Source organism: Stegostoma tigrinum, chromosome 20 (assembly GCF_030684315.1).
Source record: "Stegostoma tigrinum isolate sSteTig4 chromosome 20, sSteTig4.hap1, whole genome shotgun sequence".
NCBI lineage: Eukaryota > Metazoa > Chordata > Chondrichthyes > Orectolobiformes > Stegostomatidae > Stegostoma > Stegostoma tigrinum.
Window position 1 is genome coordinate 41,083,867 of NC_081373.1, and position 15,467 is coordinate 41,099,333.

The 15,467-nt window shown below is 45.4% G+C and overlaps 1 protein-coding gene across 1 annotated transcript in view; it reads right to left on the minus strand.

The window, feature by feature from the left end:
- LOC125462049 (protein CC2D2B-like) overlaps nt 1–15,467 on the minus strand; it is an 88,171-nt gene that overhangs the window by 50,433 nt on the left and 22,271 nt on the right. Inside the window, exons 4-5 of the mRNA XM_059652934.1 lie at nt 4,848–4,957; nt 1,444–1,540 (exon numbers count right to left, since the gene is read on the minus strand). Coding sequence (XP_059508917.1) covers nt 1,444–1,540; nt 4,848–4,957 — 207 coding nt within the window. The remainder of the gene's footprint in view (nt 1–1,443; nt 1,541–4,847; nt 4,958–15,467) is intronic.

Here is a 15,467-nt window from a genome sequence, read left to right on the forward strand (position 1 = left end):
AGGGGACACTTCTGTATACAAAGAGTGTAAGATTCTCTGTCATCCAGAAATGCAAATTCATATTAGGTCAATCAGTACATCTGAAACTGAGATTGAAAGATTATGATTAACTATTCAGGAAAATGACAAAGACAAGTCATATGGTACCAGATTTTTACTCTTGGCGGAGCCACAGTGAAGATAGGTGAATACGAAAAATAGCTCCCCCACTGCCCTTGGGCATTGAACTAATTAAAGGCAGAATTCCCAACTGTGATTTTTTGTGACTTGCCTACAATTCCCTTATCTGCCTGGAGACAGGAGAGCTGTTGGACTCAGCCTCCCAGAAGCAAACCAGCGTGGAGGGAGGCATTGCTTCAGGAAAGTTTAGAGGCATAAACACTGAGACAGCTGGAGAAACACAGCATGTCTGGCAGCATCTGTGGAGAGAAAAGCAAAAGTTTTGAAGAAAAGTCATGCCAGCCTCGAAATGTTAACTCTGTTTCTCTTTCCACAGAATGCTGACAGACCTGCTGAGTTTCTCCAGCATTCTCTGTGCTTGTTTCAGATTTTGAGCATTTACAGCATTTTGCTTTCATTGCAAGTTTGGAGGCATGCTTTGCTTGCCAAGTTCAACTGAAACTACAGTCCACCTTGTGGCTATCAACAATAGCAGTGATGAAACTGTCTTCCTTCACATTATATGTGAAGAAGTTTGAGAATGTGCACCTCCATTTTGGGATGCACATGCTTCCAAAAAAATCTCAAAATCTTAATACATCATTGTGTGCGAAAAACACCTCCCATGTAATGATGCAGCAGAGACTTGTTCAGAGTGAAGAGGAAACTGGGAGGAAATAGACATGAGGTTAGAGTGCTCCTCATCTGTAAATGTTTGGAGCAAATGAATAAACAGCATATTGTTTACTCAACCAGATATTTCTGGCTATTCTCAGCCACACTGTCCCATTTCAGGCTTGAATGAACCCACATAAACCTCGCCATATTTACCTGCCATGGAATTCAGCTGCTTTCAAGTTAGAAGTCCTCCCACTATTTATAAATATTCTCTTTTATATACTTTACTCCCAAAATATATCACCTCACATTGCTGTGCATAAAGTTTTATTTGTCTATTATCTCTCGAATTTACTAACCTTATGAAGTAATCTAATATCTTGACAGTTAAGCTATTCTTCATAGTTTCTTTCACCAATAAATGTTAACATCCTTTCCGTGATACCAAAGTTGATTTTATATATATTGAGTAACACTAGGGGAAAAACAATGACCCTCAAATGACCACTAATGTTTACAAGCTTCCTGACCGAAAGATACTTATTACCCACTATTGCTATTTTCACTTCTGGAGATTAACCATAAACTAGTTCATTTTAAATAAAGTAATCTACAACTAATAACAAGGCAATGCAGTTGATACATTTTCAAAGTATATTGAATTACCTCTGGGTTAGGAACACTTATATTATCAAATACGTTAATTAATATCTTGTCCTTCATTTTGCATAAGGCTGCACTGTTGTAATCTCCATTTGGTGACCTATAATCAAAGAAATACGATTTTAGAGAAATTAAAAATTATTTCATGCAAGGTCTACTTTTCATGTAGCTACATGACCATTTGAATACAGTATTGCTCATTGGCATTATTGAAAATTTCATTCTTTGCATTTATTTTTCATTTTTCAGACACCGTTCTTTGAACAAAGAATCAAGTAGATATCTTATTCTTGACATCCAAAAATTGGTAATTAGTGACCAACATCTAAGATATTCACTAGATGGCTGTATGCCATGTTGTCCATTAATTTAACTCAGAGGAAGTACTTTAAATCTCACTCAAGATGGAATTTAAGATATGAAGTTGCATATGCATGGGGCTGAATTTTAGCAGAAATTAATTTTGTGTTAATTTTGGCGCATTTCATGGGCAATTTCACTCTGTGAGCCCAAGCGAGATTTCTCTTGCTATTCTCTGAAACTCACATTATTAACTGTTCACCATGCCTCTATGTTGCTCCACTCATTGCATCCTCCCTCTTGCCGCAAATACCATTGGACTCATCCAAGCAGAATTCTAAGGCCAATAGGTTACAGTAATGGGCAGGCTCTCTCCACCACAGCTGAAGAACCCAGGTCCATACTGAAACACAGTGAGATGGAAAGGAAGCAGAGGCCCTCTGAGGACACATGGGTGGAACTTCATTATAAAAATGTTCATACATTGGCACATATATATTCATTGTTTAATCACTTTGTGGAAAAATGTCATTTTAGCTGCAGGAGGCAAGGCACAAAGGCTAGCCATCCTTAGTGTTACTTGATGCTTTATTGTCCAAGGTGTGAAGTGAGCAGCTCTCCCACCCCATGCAGGCTATGGGGCATTAGAAAGTGATTGCTACTTTGGCAACAACACATTGCCTTCATATCATTGCCATTAATCAGATTGATTTGTGATGTTGTTTGGTATTGATGAGAGTTCTTGGGGCCAACATAACATTCCATAGAGTAGATCAATATGAAAGGTTCACATATAGCGTCTTGTGATCACAGGTTTCTTGCACCTGCACTGTGTAGATGCCTGTTTAATGCTATTGCCCTTTAAAGGCCTCACATCACACAACAGTGGAATCATCTCCCTCACAGAATGAAATATTTACCCCACTTGCTCTAGGTGTGGTGGCAGCTATTTTCATCTCCATTGAACACTTGCTATTTGGATGATGATAAATGGAATCATCAGTTGTGCTTGACAGAGTGATTCACAGAGCTTAGCATTTCAGTCAAGGTGAATCCCTCAAATTTTCACATTCCACTCTTGGTTTCCTTTCCTGTCAAGCCCATCAGCTTTGATCTTCCTGTGATCCCTCCCAACACATTTAATTTGATTATTCATTTCCCCACTTTACCCACTGAGCCCAGGCATACCATGTCATTATGCCAGACATAATAGTGCACAGCCTCCCCATTGAAGCTAGGGTGATGATCAGCCCTTCTTGCATTACCCCTTTCCATCATATAACTATAGTCTCCTCAATTTGTGCTGTGAATTTTCTCTTTGCAATTGTTATCCCAGCTGCAGCCCAGTATGCTATCTCCAGTCCCCAAAATTGAATTCCCAAATATTCTTCCCTTCCTTGTCCAATTTGAACAGACAGCCCTGCCTGATGACTTGAATGATCTATGCGCAGCTCTCTGACTGACATGCCACTTCTCCCTTGTTACATTGGATGTACAGCATTTTTGAAAATTGAGATCCCCTTAAAAATTTTTTATATTCCATAATTAGGATTTCCTGTGTAGTATGGGGCCTCATTTGACTGTGTTACAATAATAACTAGCCTCTACAAGCATAAAGAAAATATTTATCTTGTGACACTATTACATTATGCAGCATTTTATTCTTAGGGGCAATGAATTCTAATCTTCAAAAGAGATGTCCAAGGGGACAACAGACATCTGACATCATGAGTAGCTTTCCTATGGTCATTGCCAAAATGATTCACATAATTCACGACAGTATAGGGTACCTGCTCCTTGAAACAGGGATATCACCAAGTGCTCAGGTGCAGAGGACACTCCTCATTAGGCAATCTTTGTAGACAGTAGTCCTTGTCAGGGAGCTGTCTTCTCCAGCTGGAAGATGGACTCGAACTCAAGGGGGAAGAACCAGGCACTTGACTATCGACCACAGTGCAGCCTTCACAACATACCATGCCAACAGCCTGATTGTCCTCTGATATCTGTGAACCATCTCCAATTGTCACAGTTGGATACTTCCTTTTTTTAATTAACTAATGTGTCATATCTAAATTGCTGCTTCTTAACAATCTGAAAATGCTTACGAATGGGCAGATGCCTGTATTAGTTAACTATGATGATGAACACTCAAAAGCAACACCATTGCCTAATCCCAGACATAACAGACCACTGACACTGATCACCTAAGTGGCCAAGTGACCATGTTCAAATCCCTGTATGGATTTTGGAGGCTGCCCTTGACTACTGTGCTAGGACCTTTTGTCTGAAGGCTGTCTCTCTTGATTTGACTGAAGATCACTGCTCTTAGGCTATTTGGTTGATGCACATGCAGTGTATCAACCACATATGCTGCTGGCAAACGTGCGAGATTGATGTAGCGTGGCGCCCAACAGCAGTATGTCCACCCCCTTGACTAGTAACTGCTGACGGCCATGAAAAGCAGCTTGGTTTTGTGTCTGTGCTAAACAACAAGGCAGAATACAAGTTCTGTAGGACTTAAAGCTCTAAATCAATGGGAAAAGAACATAAATACAAGCCAGTGAAGCTTTGAGCATCCAATTAGATGCAAAGTGAGTGACCAATAAGACAGCAAATGAGGATCATAAGATGTGCACTGGGCCAATCCATAAGATGGCTGTCCTGGCAGCAGCATTGCAACAAAAGATGCCATTGTGTTCCAAGATGTATTACCATATTACTGATGGATTCATCCTATTTTTCAACTTTCTTGACAATACCCATGTCATTCAGACCACCCACAGTTTCATATCAAATTGCAATATGCATTTATAAAAATAAAAAAGTAAAATAAGTTGTGACCACATGCCAAACTCATTCAAGCAAGAACTTTGATGAGATGCTCATCTTACTAAGTTATTACAATTTATAGTTGCACTGATATTTAATTGTCCCTTTTCAGATTAAAAGCTAATGATAGGCGTAACTGTAGTTTGAGAAACCAATGAATTAACTTGATTTGAATAAAATCTCAAAATGATTTTTGAGAAGTGTATGCAGATTTAAGGATTAATATTTATATATCACATTTAGTTCACAGATTAAGCAAACTAATTTAAACAAATTACTTGAAATCCATTTCAAGTTTTTCATTCCAACATGGCTGGGTTCCATCAGCAATACTTGTCTGATACATGGATTGCTGGAAAGTAACTTCAACAAATGGTTGCACTTGGATCTATGCAAGATAAAAATACAATTTATTTATTCATAGATTTTTTATAATTGTCTACAAATGCTAGTGCAGCAATGTTTTCCTTATTGTACATTTACAAGATTAATTTTGAATGCATTCATTCCAGTGAAAAGAAACTTCATCCCTACAGCAATAACATAATGTAACTTAATAAATATAATGTCTTTAATGTGATGGAGTATAAGAGCATTTTATGGATGTAAGCTTGCTCACTGAACTGAAAGGTTCGTTTTCAGATGTTTCGTCACCATTCTAGGTAACATCATCAGTGATCATCCGGTGAAGCGCTGGTGTTATGTCCCGCTTTCTATTTATGTGTTTAGATGAACACAGGCCGCCAACTTCTCAGCAACAAACCCAAACAAACAGACAAAACGGACCCAGAAACCATAACCACTCTTCCCTACATCAAAGACATTTCCGAAATGACTGCCAGACTACTCAGACCTCTTGGCATCATGGTAGCCCACAAACCCACCAACACACTAAAACAGCACATAATGAACTTAAAAGACCCTATACAGACAACAAGCAAAACCAACGTCATTTACAAAATACCTTGCAAGAACTGTGACAAACACTACATTGGACAAACAGGTAGAAAGCTAGCCACCAGGATACATGAACATCAACTAGCCACAAAACGACATGACCCACTATCACTAATATCCTTACATACAGATTGGGACAACACGTCCATCCTCGGACAAGCCAAACAGTGACACGCACGAGAATTCCAAGAAGCATGGCCTTCAAACCAGAACTTCATCAACAAACACATTGATTTGGAGCCCATCTACCACCCTTTGAGAAAAAGGACAGGAAATGACACCACCAATGCAGGAAATGACATCACCAACCCAAGGAAACCCAAACACAAAAATAGAAAGCAGGACATAACACAAGCGCTTCACCAGAGACTCACTGATGATGTTACCTAGAATGGTGACGAAACATCTGGGAACACACCTTCAAGCTCAGTGAACCAGCTTACATCGAGAACAAAATAAAGACCCACTCTCTTGTGGACCGAGAGGAGGAGAGCGCTGTGTTGGAGGTGAAAGGAAGATGTTGGGTTGGCTGTGCACCCTTGCAACTGGTGGATCTTAATGCTGGCTTCGGCCTAATGCTGGTTCAGGGGAGCAGCCAACCTGCAACGATGGCTGCGGCAAGTGCTCGTGCCCCAGGTCAGGGGGTCCGCAACACCATCCGTGTTTCCGTGAAGAAGGTGGGTGAAGGTGCACCTGTAGACCGCGCCTTCTTCATGAAGAGTGTCCTGTTGGACTGTTGTGGGTTCGCTGCTGCGGACATTTACTGCCTGCAGGATTTCCCCGGAGGAGGCTTTTACGATGTAACCCTTAGGAGTGCCAAGCTTTGTGAGCACTTCCTGGAGGTTTTCAAGGAGAAAGGAAGTGAGGGCCCCCTCTCTGTATTCACCGCTGTCCCGCTGTTCGTAATGCCAGCGCAGAGGAGCCGTATGGTGACTGAATACATGTACAACCCGCATGTGCCAGCAGTTGATGTCTTGACCTTCCTTGGAAGGTACGTGAAGGTGGAAGGGGACCTAACTGACATCATGGAGCCCTTTGGCATCTGGACCAGTAAGAGGCAGGTCAAGGTGACGCTGAGGGTGGGCGCGGACGGGAACGTCGTACACCCACCGTACAGTTTCGCGATCGGCGGGAGCAAGGACTACCTGACCTATGCAGGGCAACCTAAAGTCTGCCATGCCTGTGGTAGGTCAGGTCACGTGGCGGCCAACTGCAAAGCCACCATCTGCAGGAACTGCAGGGAGGAGGGAACCTTGCAAAGGATTGCCCACAAGAGAAAAGCTGCAACCTTTGCGGGGAAGCGGGCCACCTCTATAGGGCATGCCCGCAGCGGGGGACCACCTACGCCCAGGTCGCCGGCAGGGGCAATGCGGGGCCAGCCCCCCAGGAGGAGAGGAAGGCACCAGGGCTCTGCAAGGACCCCACTAATGTGCAGGAGGGCCAGGTCGTGCAGGAGGTCCCAGCCCGGCAGGATGGGCCCGAGGCCAGCAAAGCACCCCTGCAGGCTCCGCTCCCCTCCGACAACTCGGATTCGATGGAGGCGGTGACAGGCGGCCCAGGGGAGTGGACGACGGTCCGGAAAGCGAGGAGGAAGGTGCGTCAGTGGGCCCAGGAACTGCAACCATCAGGCGGGAAGAGGCAGCTACAGGGGGGCTATAAGAGCTCCTCTGACGAGGGGGATTCGGAGAGGGCCCGCCCGAAGCAGAAGTTAAAAATCTCAAGGGAGAAGGAAAGCTGCACCACGCTTCTAGGTGACGGGAGGTGTCCTGGGGCTCCCTCCGACACCCAGGCATGTGCTGCTGGGGCACTGGAGGGCCCCCCTGGAACTTCCAGGCGGGAAGGAGGAAACAGCGCGTCCACAGCCTGACCCAGAGCCGGACTCTCCTGTCTCCATACCCCCGACGGGTGGATGCTACCCGGAAGGCAGCACGGACAGTTTCCTGAGCCCGGAGAGTGTCCAGCAGTTAGCCTGAGCAATGGGCATGAAGGGACAGATAGAGGGGCTGGACCTTGGACTTGGGGAGGGTACTGCGGTCACTGCCCACAATGGGGGTACGGGTTGCGAGCATTAATGTGCGCAGCGTCAAGTCCGCCACAAGATGTGTGTCCACGTTAGCCTACCTGACCACTGTCAAGGCGGACCTCCTGTTTCTGCAGGAGTGCGGGATTCTGCACCTCAGCAGGTACGGGAAATGGTCCGGCACCTGGACCTGTGGGCCTTCAATCTGGTCGGGGGGTAACGACTGTCGCTCCTCGGGCCTGGCTATTCTACTGCAGGGGTGCAACTTCACCATCTCTCAAGATCAGGAGGTGGTGGGGGGGGCGCCTCCTAGTGGCTGATGTCACCTACAGGAACGCTCCCCTGAGGCTGATCAACGTGTACGCCCCAGCGGTACGGAGTGAGCGGTTGGCTGTCCTGCAGCGGCTTCCACCCCTGCTGGCTACGTCAAGGCCGGTCATCCTAGGCGGAGACTTCAACTGCATCATCGATGCAGATGGAAGATCCGGCGTGGGGACAGCGGGTGGGGGGAGTCAACTGGATGTCACGTCCAGATTCCTGATGGGCACGGTGAAGGACGCCAAGCTGCTCGACGTCTTCAGCGCCCCTGCAGACGGAGCGCAGTGGAGGTACACCTGGTCGCGGCCAGACGGGTCTATTCGCTCAAGGATAGACTTGCTGTTTGTGTCACGGGCGTTCTCGGTCAGGTCCACCGGCGTCGAGCCGGTGTTCTTCTCTGACCACTGCCTCCTGCTGGCCGACTGTCACTTACAGGATGACCAGCTGGCCGACAAGGGGACGTGGAAGTTCAACACGACTCTGTTGACCCCAGAGAACATCGAGGAGCTTAAGAGGAAGTATGCCGTTTAGAGAACCGTGAAACCCCTCTTTGAGTCTCTGGGCGACTGGTGGGAGACGGTGAAGGAGAACATTAAGAGGTTCTTTGTCCTCAAGGGTGTTTGGAAGGCGAGAGAGAGGCGGGGAAAGCTGTCGCGACTCCAGAAAAGGGTGCAGAACCTGCTCCTTCTGCAGTTGATGGGGGTCGATGTCACGGAGGACCTCCGTGAGGTGAGGCGCCAGCAAGTCACGCTCTTCGCCACGGAGGCCTCCAGGATAAACTTCCGGTCCAGGGTCCGCTCCGTGGAGCAAGACGAGACGTGCTCGCGTTTCTCCTTTCAGAAGGTGCACGAAGAGAGGTCTGTGCTTAGCTGGCTGAAGGAGGACGACGACTCGGCCCGACATTTTGAGGATCAGCAGATTCTTCTATGCTGGGCTGTACGACATGAAGCCCACGGACAGCACAGCCTCCGAGTCGTTCCTGTCGTCTATCACGGAGGTCTTAGACGACGGCACGAGGGAGTGGCTGGACCGGCCGATATCCCTGGACAAGCTGACCAGAGCCATCAGAGAGCAATAAGACTCCCGGGAGCAACGGCTTACCAGCCGAGCTGTATTCCGCTCTGTGGAACCTGGTCGGCCAGGACCTGCTGGAGGTGTACGATAGTGCGCTTCAGGCAGGGGAAATGTGCAAGTCCATGAGGAAGGGCATCATCACCCTCATTTACAAGAGGAAGGGGGAGAGGGAAGAAATTAAGAATTGGCGTCCCATTTCATTATTGAACGTGGACTGCAAAATCCTGGCCAAGGTCATAACCAACCGGGTCAGGTCTGTCCTGGAGTTGGTGATTCATCCTGACCAAACCTGTGCTGTGCCAGGCAGGAAGATCGCTGAGAGCCTCGCGCTCATCAGGGATACCATCGCCTATGTACAGGACCGGCGGGTGGACACCTGCCTCGTCAGCTTGGACCAGGAGAAGGCCTTCGACAGAGTCTCTCATGCTTACATGAGGGACGTCCTCTCCAAAATGGGGTTCAGTGAGGGCATCCGCAATTGGATCCGGCTGCTCTACACCAACATCGTTAGTGCAGTCTCGATCAACGGGTGGGAATCGGACAGTTTTCCCGTCAGATCTGGAGTCAGGCAGGGCTGCCCGTTCTCTCCTGCCTTGTTCGTGTGCTGTGTGGAGCAATTCGCCGCGCCCATCAGGAAGGACATGAGCCTGAAGGGCGTGACTATCCCAGGCAGCGGAGGCCTTCAGGTCAAGACCTCCCTGTACATGGACGATGTCGCCGTCTTCTGCACCGATCGTCGGTCAGTGAGTAGACTGTTGGACATCTGCGGCCAGTTTGAACTGGCCCCGGGTGCCAAAGTCAATAGGGTTAAGAGCGAAGCCATGTTCTTCGGGAACTGGGACGACTGCTCCTTCATCCCCTTCACCGTCAGGACAGACTACCTGAAGGTGCTGGATATTTGGTTCGGTGGAGCTGGGGCGTGCACTAAGACTTGGGAGGAGCGTATCACCAAACTGAAGCAGAAGTTGGGCAGGTGGACGCTCCGGTCCCTCTCCATCGCGGGTAAGAACCTGGTTGTCAGGTGCGAGGGGCTTTCGGTACTGTTGTATGTGGTGCAGGCCTGGCCTATTCCCTGGGCCTGCGCCGCTGCGGTCACCCGGGCCATCTTCCACTTCATTTGGGGTCGAGGATGGATCGGGTCCACAGGGACACCATGTACTAAGACCTGGAAAATGGTGTACCGAACGCCACCCTCGCCCTGACGGCTACCTTTGCGTGCGGCTGCATCAAGCTGTGCATAGATCCTCAGTACGCAAACACCAAGTGTCACTACTTACTGAGGTTCTACCTGTCCCCGGTGTTGCGAAGGATGGGCCTGGCCTCGTTGCCGCGAAACGCTCCGAGTAGTTGGACCATTCCGTACCACCTGTCCTTCGTGGAGAAATTTTTGAAAGGAAACACCTTTGACCACAAGGCCGTCAGGCAGTGGTCAGCATGTAGTATCCTGGAGACCCTTCGGGAAAAGGAGAGGGTGGATCCCGTCGTGTGGTTCCCCACGCAGACTGCCAAAGTCATTTGGCAGAATGCCTCATCGCCAGAACTTTCAAACAAGCACAAGGACATTGCTTGGCTGGCAGTGAGAGGGGCTCTGCCAGTGAGATCCTTTATGCATGCCCGGAATCTCTGCGCCACCGCACGCTGCCCTCAAGGTGGCTGCAGGGGGGACGAGACTGTCGATCACCTCCTTCTGGAGTGTGCCTATGCGCAGGAGGTCTGGAGGGGGATGCAGTGGTATTTGTCGAGGTTCGTCCCGAGCAGCTCCGTGACGCGGGACTCCGTGCTCTACGGGCTGTTTCCCAGGATGCACACCGAGACCAACATCAACTGCGCCTGGAGGACCATCAATGCGGTGAAAGACGCTCTTTGGTCTGCCCATAACTTGCTGGTCTGCCAGCTGAAAGAACTGACCCCGACCGAGTGTTGCAGACTGGCGCACTCCAAGGTCCAGGACTACGTGCTGAGGGACGTGCTAAAGGTTGGGGCAGCCGCCGCGGTGGAGAAAGACCACGGTATGAAACCCCTCATCCAGAATAGAAAAAAGGGCCCTATCTGGTAACTTGGCCCAGCTGGCGCCTTCCCAAACCAGTCGGGGGGCCAATTGGGACTGTGCAGGGTGACGACTGCCGGGGTATTTACTTTGCTTTGTTATTTTTTTCTTCTTTGTTTGTTTTTTTTTTCCTTTAGTTGGTGTACGTACCCCCTGGGTAACCCGGAGCGGCTCGCATGACTGGGTAGGTGTATAAATATGTTTTATTTTTTGTACATCTTATGAATAAAGTATATTTTTTCAAATAAAAAAATGGTGACGAAACATCTGAAAATGAACCTTCTAGCTCAGCGAGCAAACTTACATCCAGAACCTCAACCTGAGCTACAAATCTTCTCAAAACTCACTAAGAGCAATTTATTTACAAGTGTTTCCTGTTTCCACTCATGGTGCCAGGTAGTGTCATCATAGTAGGGAAGCCTGCTTCAGTAACCTGACCAATTCAAGTCCAGACAAATTGAGTTGATATTTTGTAGTGGGTTCAAGGGATGCAACTGGGTCTGACCAGAAAAAAGATGGGTACACAGTGGGTGTCCAATCATGGAACCCCAAGAAATTAGGTGGGACCAATAAAAGTGAGAATGACTGGAAGAGGGACACAGACAATAGTATACAGACTTTTAGGTCTGAGATAATGGGAATGGCAGATGCTGGAGAATCTGAGATAACAAGGTGTGGAGCTGGATGAACATAGCAGGCCAAGCAGCATCTTAGGAACACAAAAACTGACGTTTCAGGCCTCGACCCTTCATCAAAAATGAGGGACAGGGAGAGGGTTCTGAAATAAATAGGGAGAGAGGGGGAGGCGGATCGAAGAGAAGATAGGTGCAGTGGAGACAGACAAGCTGAAGAGGTGGGAATGGAGCCAGTACAGGTGAGTGTAGGTCACCTCTACTGGCTCCATCCCCGCCTCTTTAACACGAACCCCAAGAATCCGTTAACCCTGTGTTCTGCTTTCAAATTTGTCCTTCCAAAATGAATCACCTCACATTTTTCAGGGCTAAACTCAATCTGCCACTTCTCAGCCCAGCTCTGCACCCTAACAATGTCCCTTTGTAATCTAGAACAGCCCTCCACACTATTCACAACTCGACCCATCTTCATATTGTCCGCAAACTTACTAATCCACCCTTCCACTCCTTCATCCAAATCATTCACAAAAATCACAAATATCAGTGATGTCAATCAGATTTCAGGTTCAGTGGCAATGAAGGACAAAATTTCCCACAGGGACAGCAGAACCGTGGACATGAGGAATGCAGAGAAATGGATGAGGGCAGGATAGTAACTGAGGTGCTACCCTCAGCACAGAGTTTACCAGTTAAAAAAAGCTACCTGGTGTTGTCCAAAAAGAAGTAGCATCAGTGCATATTATCATGCCCTGCCCTGCCTGTGTCTTTTAAAGCTAGGATATTGAAAATATCCTGGAAGTTCTGCACGCCATAGCATCTCACAAGTCACTCGTTGTCTTATTTGCATAAACTGCTCAGTACATTCAGATCCATATATATGGGAGGATGCCTGCACAAAGGGGGAGAATTCTGTCTATTTTGGATGCCAACTGATGCAAACCATCAACAAAAGTGTATAATGAACACATAAGTGCAGCAGATACACATTAAAAAGTTTTATTTCAGATAATGCACACAGACTGTGTTCTTACAACCATCTCAGAAAATCACAATGGAATGATACTATTCAAATGTAATTCATTAATGGCTCACCCAAGCTAGATTTAAACAAAATTATCAGTAAAGAGTTGCTACAAAAATAATTAAATCAAATATTACATGCAATCATCATCAGTCTCAGAAACAATCTGTAAAATCTGTGTAGAAGTAAAAAAGACTATAATCGATAACTTCGTGGCAGGGTTCTTGATCATATAGCATAACTTCTTGACAAATCCAGAACCAGTTTTAAACACTCTGAAAAACAACTTTCCATATGTATACATATGCTCATATTTTAGTATTACTCTCTGCATTGTTATTGTACTGTACAGTCAATAAAATATGGCAAGGAAGAAACACCTAGCAGAAAACCAACACAAGTTGTCTGCTAATAGCATGCTGACAGACCCAGATAATGTGGCTGATTGCCAAGATCCTATTCTACTATTAGTTCAGTCATGTTCATTTCTTCACTTCTACCATGCTAGTCGTCTTTCATCTCTTCATTTTTGTTGTAAGATCAGTCAGTTCAGTTCCATAGCACCATTGCAGGATCTGCTCAGGATAGTATCCTAGACCCAATTAGCTTCATATTTAAACTTTACACCATCACAAGTTCAGAAGTGACAATGTTCACTGACGACGATGAACAACACCATTCACAATTCAGTAGATACTGCAGTAGATAATAAAGTATGAAGCTAGATGAACACAGCAGGCCAAGCAGCATCTCAGGAGCACAAAAGCTGATGTTTTGGGCCTAGACCCTTCATCAGAGAGTCTAGGCCCGAAACATCAGCTTTTGTGCTCCTGAGATGCTGCTTAGCCTGCTGTGTTCATCCAGCTTATCTTGGATTCTCCAGCATCTGCAGTTTCCATTATCTCTGATACTGCAGTAGTCAATGTCGAAAAACATCCAGAATGACAACAACATTCAAGAAACTTGACACCATCCAGTAGAGTGGCCAGTTTGCTCCCTTCATCACCAATGCTAAGTGGCAGTAATGTTAATTCTAATCAATGTGCTGCAACAACTTCACTAAAACTCTTTAGACAGCACATTCTAAACTCATGACCACCACTCTCTGGAATAATAAGAGCAGCAGATACATGGGAACACCACCACTTGCATGTTCCTTTCAAGCCACACATCGTTGTGATTTGGAACGGTATCACCATTCCTTCATTTCACTGGGTCAAAGTCCTGGAAGTCAATTCCTAACAATATTGTAGGTGTACCTACAACAAATGGTCTGCCTTGATTCAAGAAGGTAGGTCACTGTCTGAAGTGCAACTAGGGATAAATAAATGCTGCCTCAGCTAGCAAAACCAAAATGGTATTAACAAATCGGCACAACATTGTGGGCTGAAGGGCCTGTTCTGTGCTGTACTGTTCTATGTTCTATGTTCTAAATAAAAAATAATCAAACAAGGTAACGCGCAATGTATCAGAAATCATTTTCATGGGTAAGCTGTCATTGCCTATTCTTCATCCTCCAGATCAACTCATAAAACACAGAAATCAACTCCTCTTAGATATTTGTTGGCAGGCCTCAATTACAATCCTCTCAGCTAACAACCAAAGATGCAGACAGCAATCACCTTTAAAAAGAAATGAATAACTGCAGTTATGAAACTTAACACATCAAGAAATAAACAATGAAGTTGTTCAGTCAACTACTTGTTGCAACTATCAAGCAGATTCTGCATTTAGCAAAAAACAAAACTATATGGACTTTAGCTGCATTGTTGAGACTATTATAGGGCAAGGTCCTCTTTTAATACTTTGAGTTGAGACTCTGTGATCTGAGTACATTCCTGCTGTGTAACCACTGACCATCTGAGGTGCTTCTCTGCTGTTGAAGTCTGTTGTTGCGCAATGAGAGAACAGCAGATTTAACTACTTCCTCCAAATAAAAAATATTCCCCATACCTGATTTGTATCAACAGTAAGGCTGGAGCATCAACCCTCTTACTAAAATAAAGTCAGAAAGGCAAGCTATTAAACTGAGTTTGTGCTTAAAATTGTTTTGTTAAGCCCTGAGATGGTAAGAGACACTATTTTAAAAAGTTACATAAAATATACCATAGTACATTAAAACATAGTATAATTTTATTGATTTACTGTGTTCAATAGTATTAATTGTTTTCTTGGCTATTAGAGATAATTTTAAATGTAAACAAATGTTATAATATTTGGCTGAATAGAGTAATCTTTGTACCTGATTAAAAAGATCATCTTCACCTTCAGGCTTTCTGAAATGGACGTTATTGGACATGCCAGACACTGGAGACAATAGGCCATACAGTGGTTGTGACCTAATAATAAAATCATTCTGCAATATAATGATTTTCCCTACTAAAACTGAACATGTTTAATAATACAGAATGCAAAATAACTTATGAAAACTTTTTCAGGTAGATTTAAAATGTAGGTTTGAGAATATGCATAAGCTGAGTTAGTTGAACAAAGCAAATATTTTACATTTGATGTAACTATAATTTTCTGTGAAAATTTATGTGTGAAATCGGGCAGAATTTAACAGATCTTTAAAAATGATGGGTGTGATGGAGAAGTCCCACACCCATTTCTAATAGATTCAGTTTTTGCAAGCAGTGGAAAATTCAATACATGATTCACAGAGGAGAAAAACCCAAACTCAGCAGGGTCATTTAAACTTAAAGCTGATTTCATCTGGACGTCATTCTGGTTGGTTCAAGGGCTTTAACCCATTGTGGCAGTCATAAATTAGTGGAGTAAATATAAATGGTCATATAAGGTTCTTTTAACTGTCATGACATGAAGTTT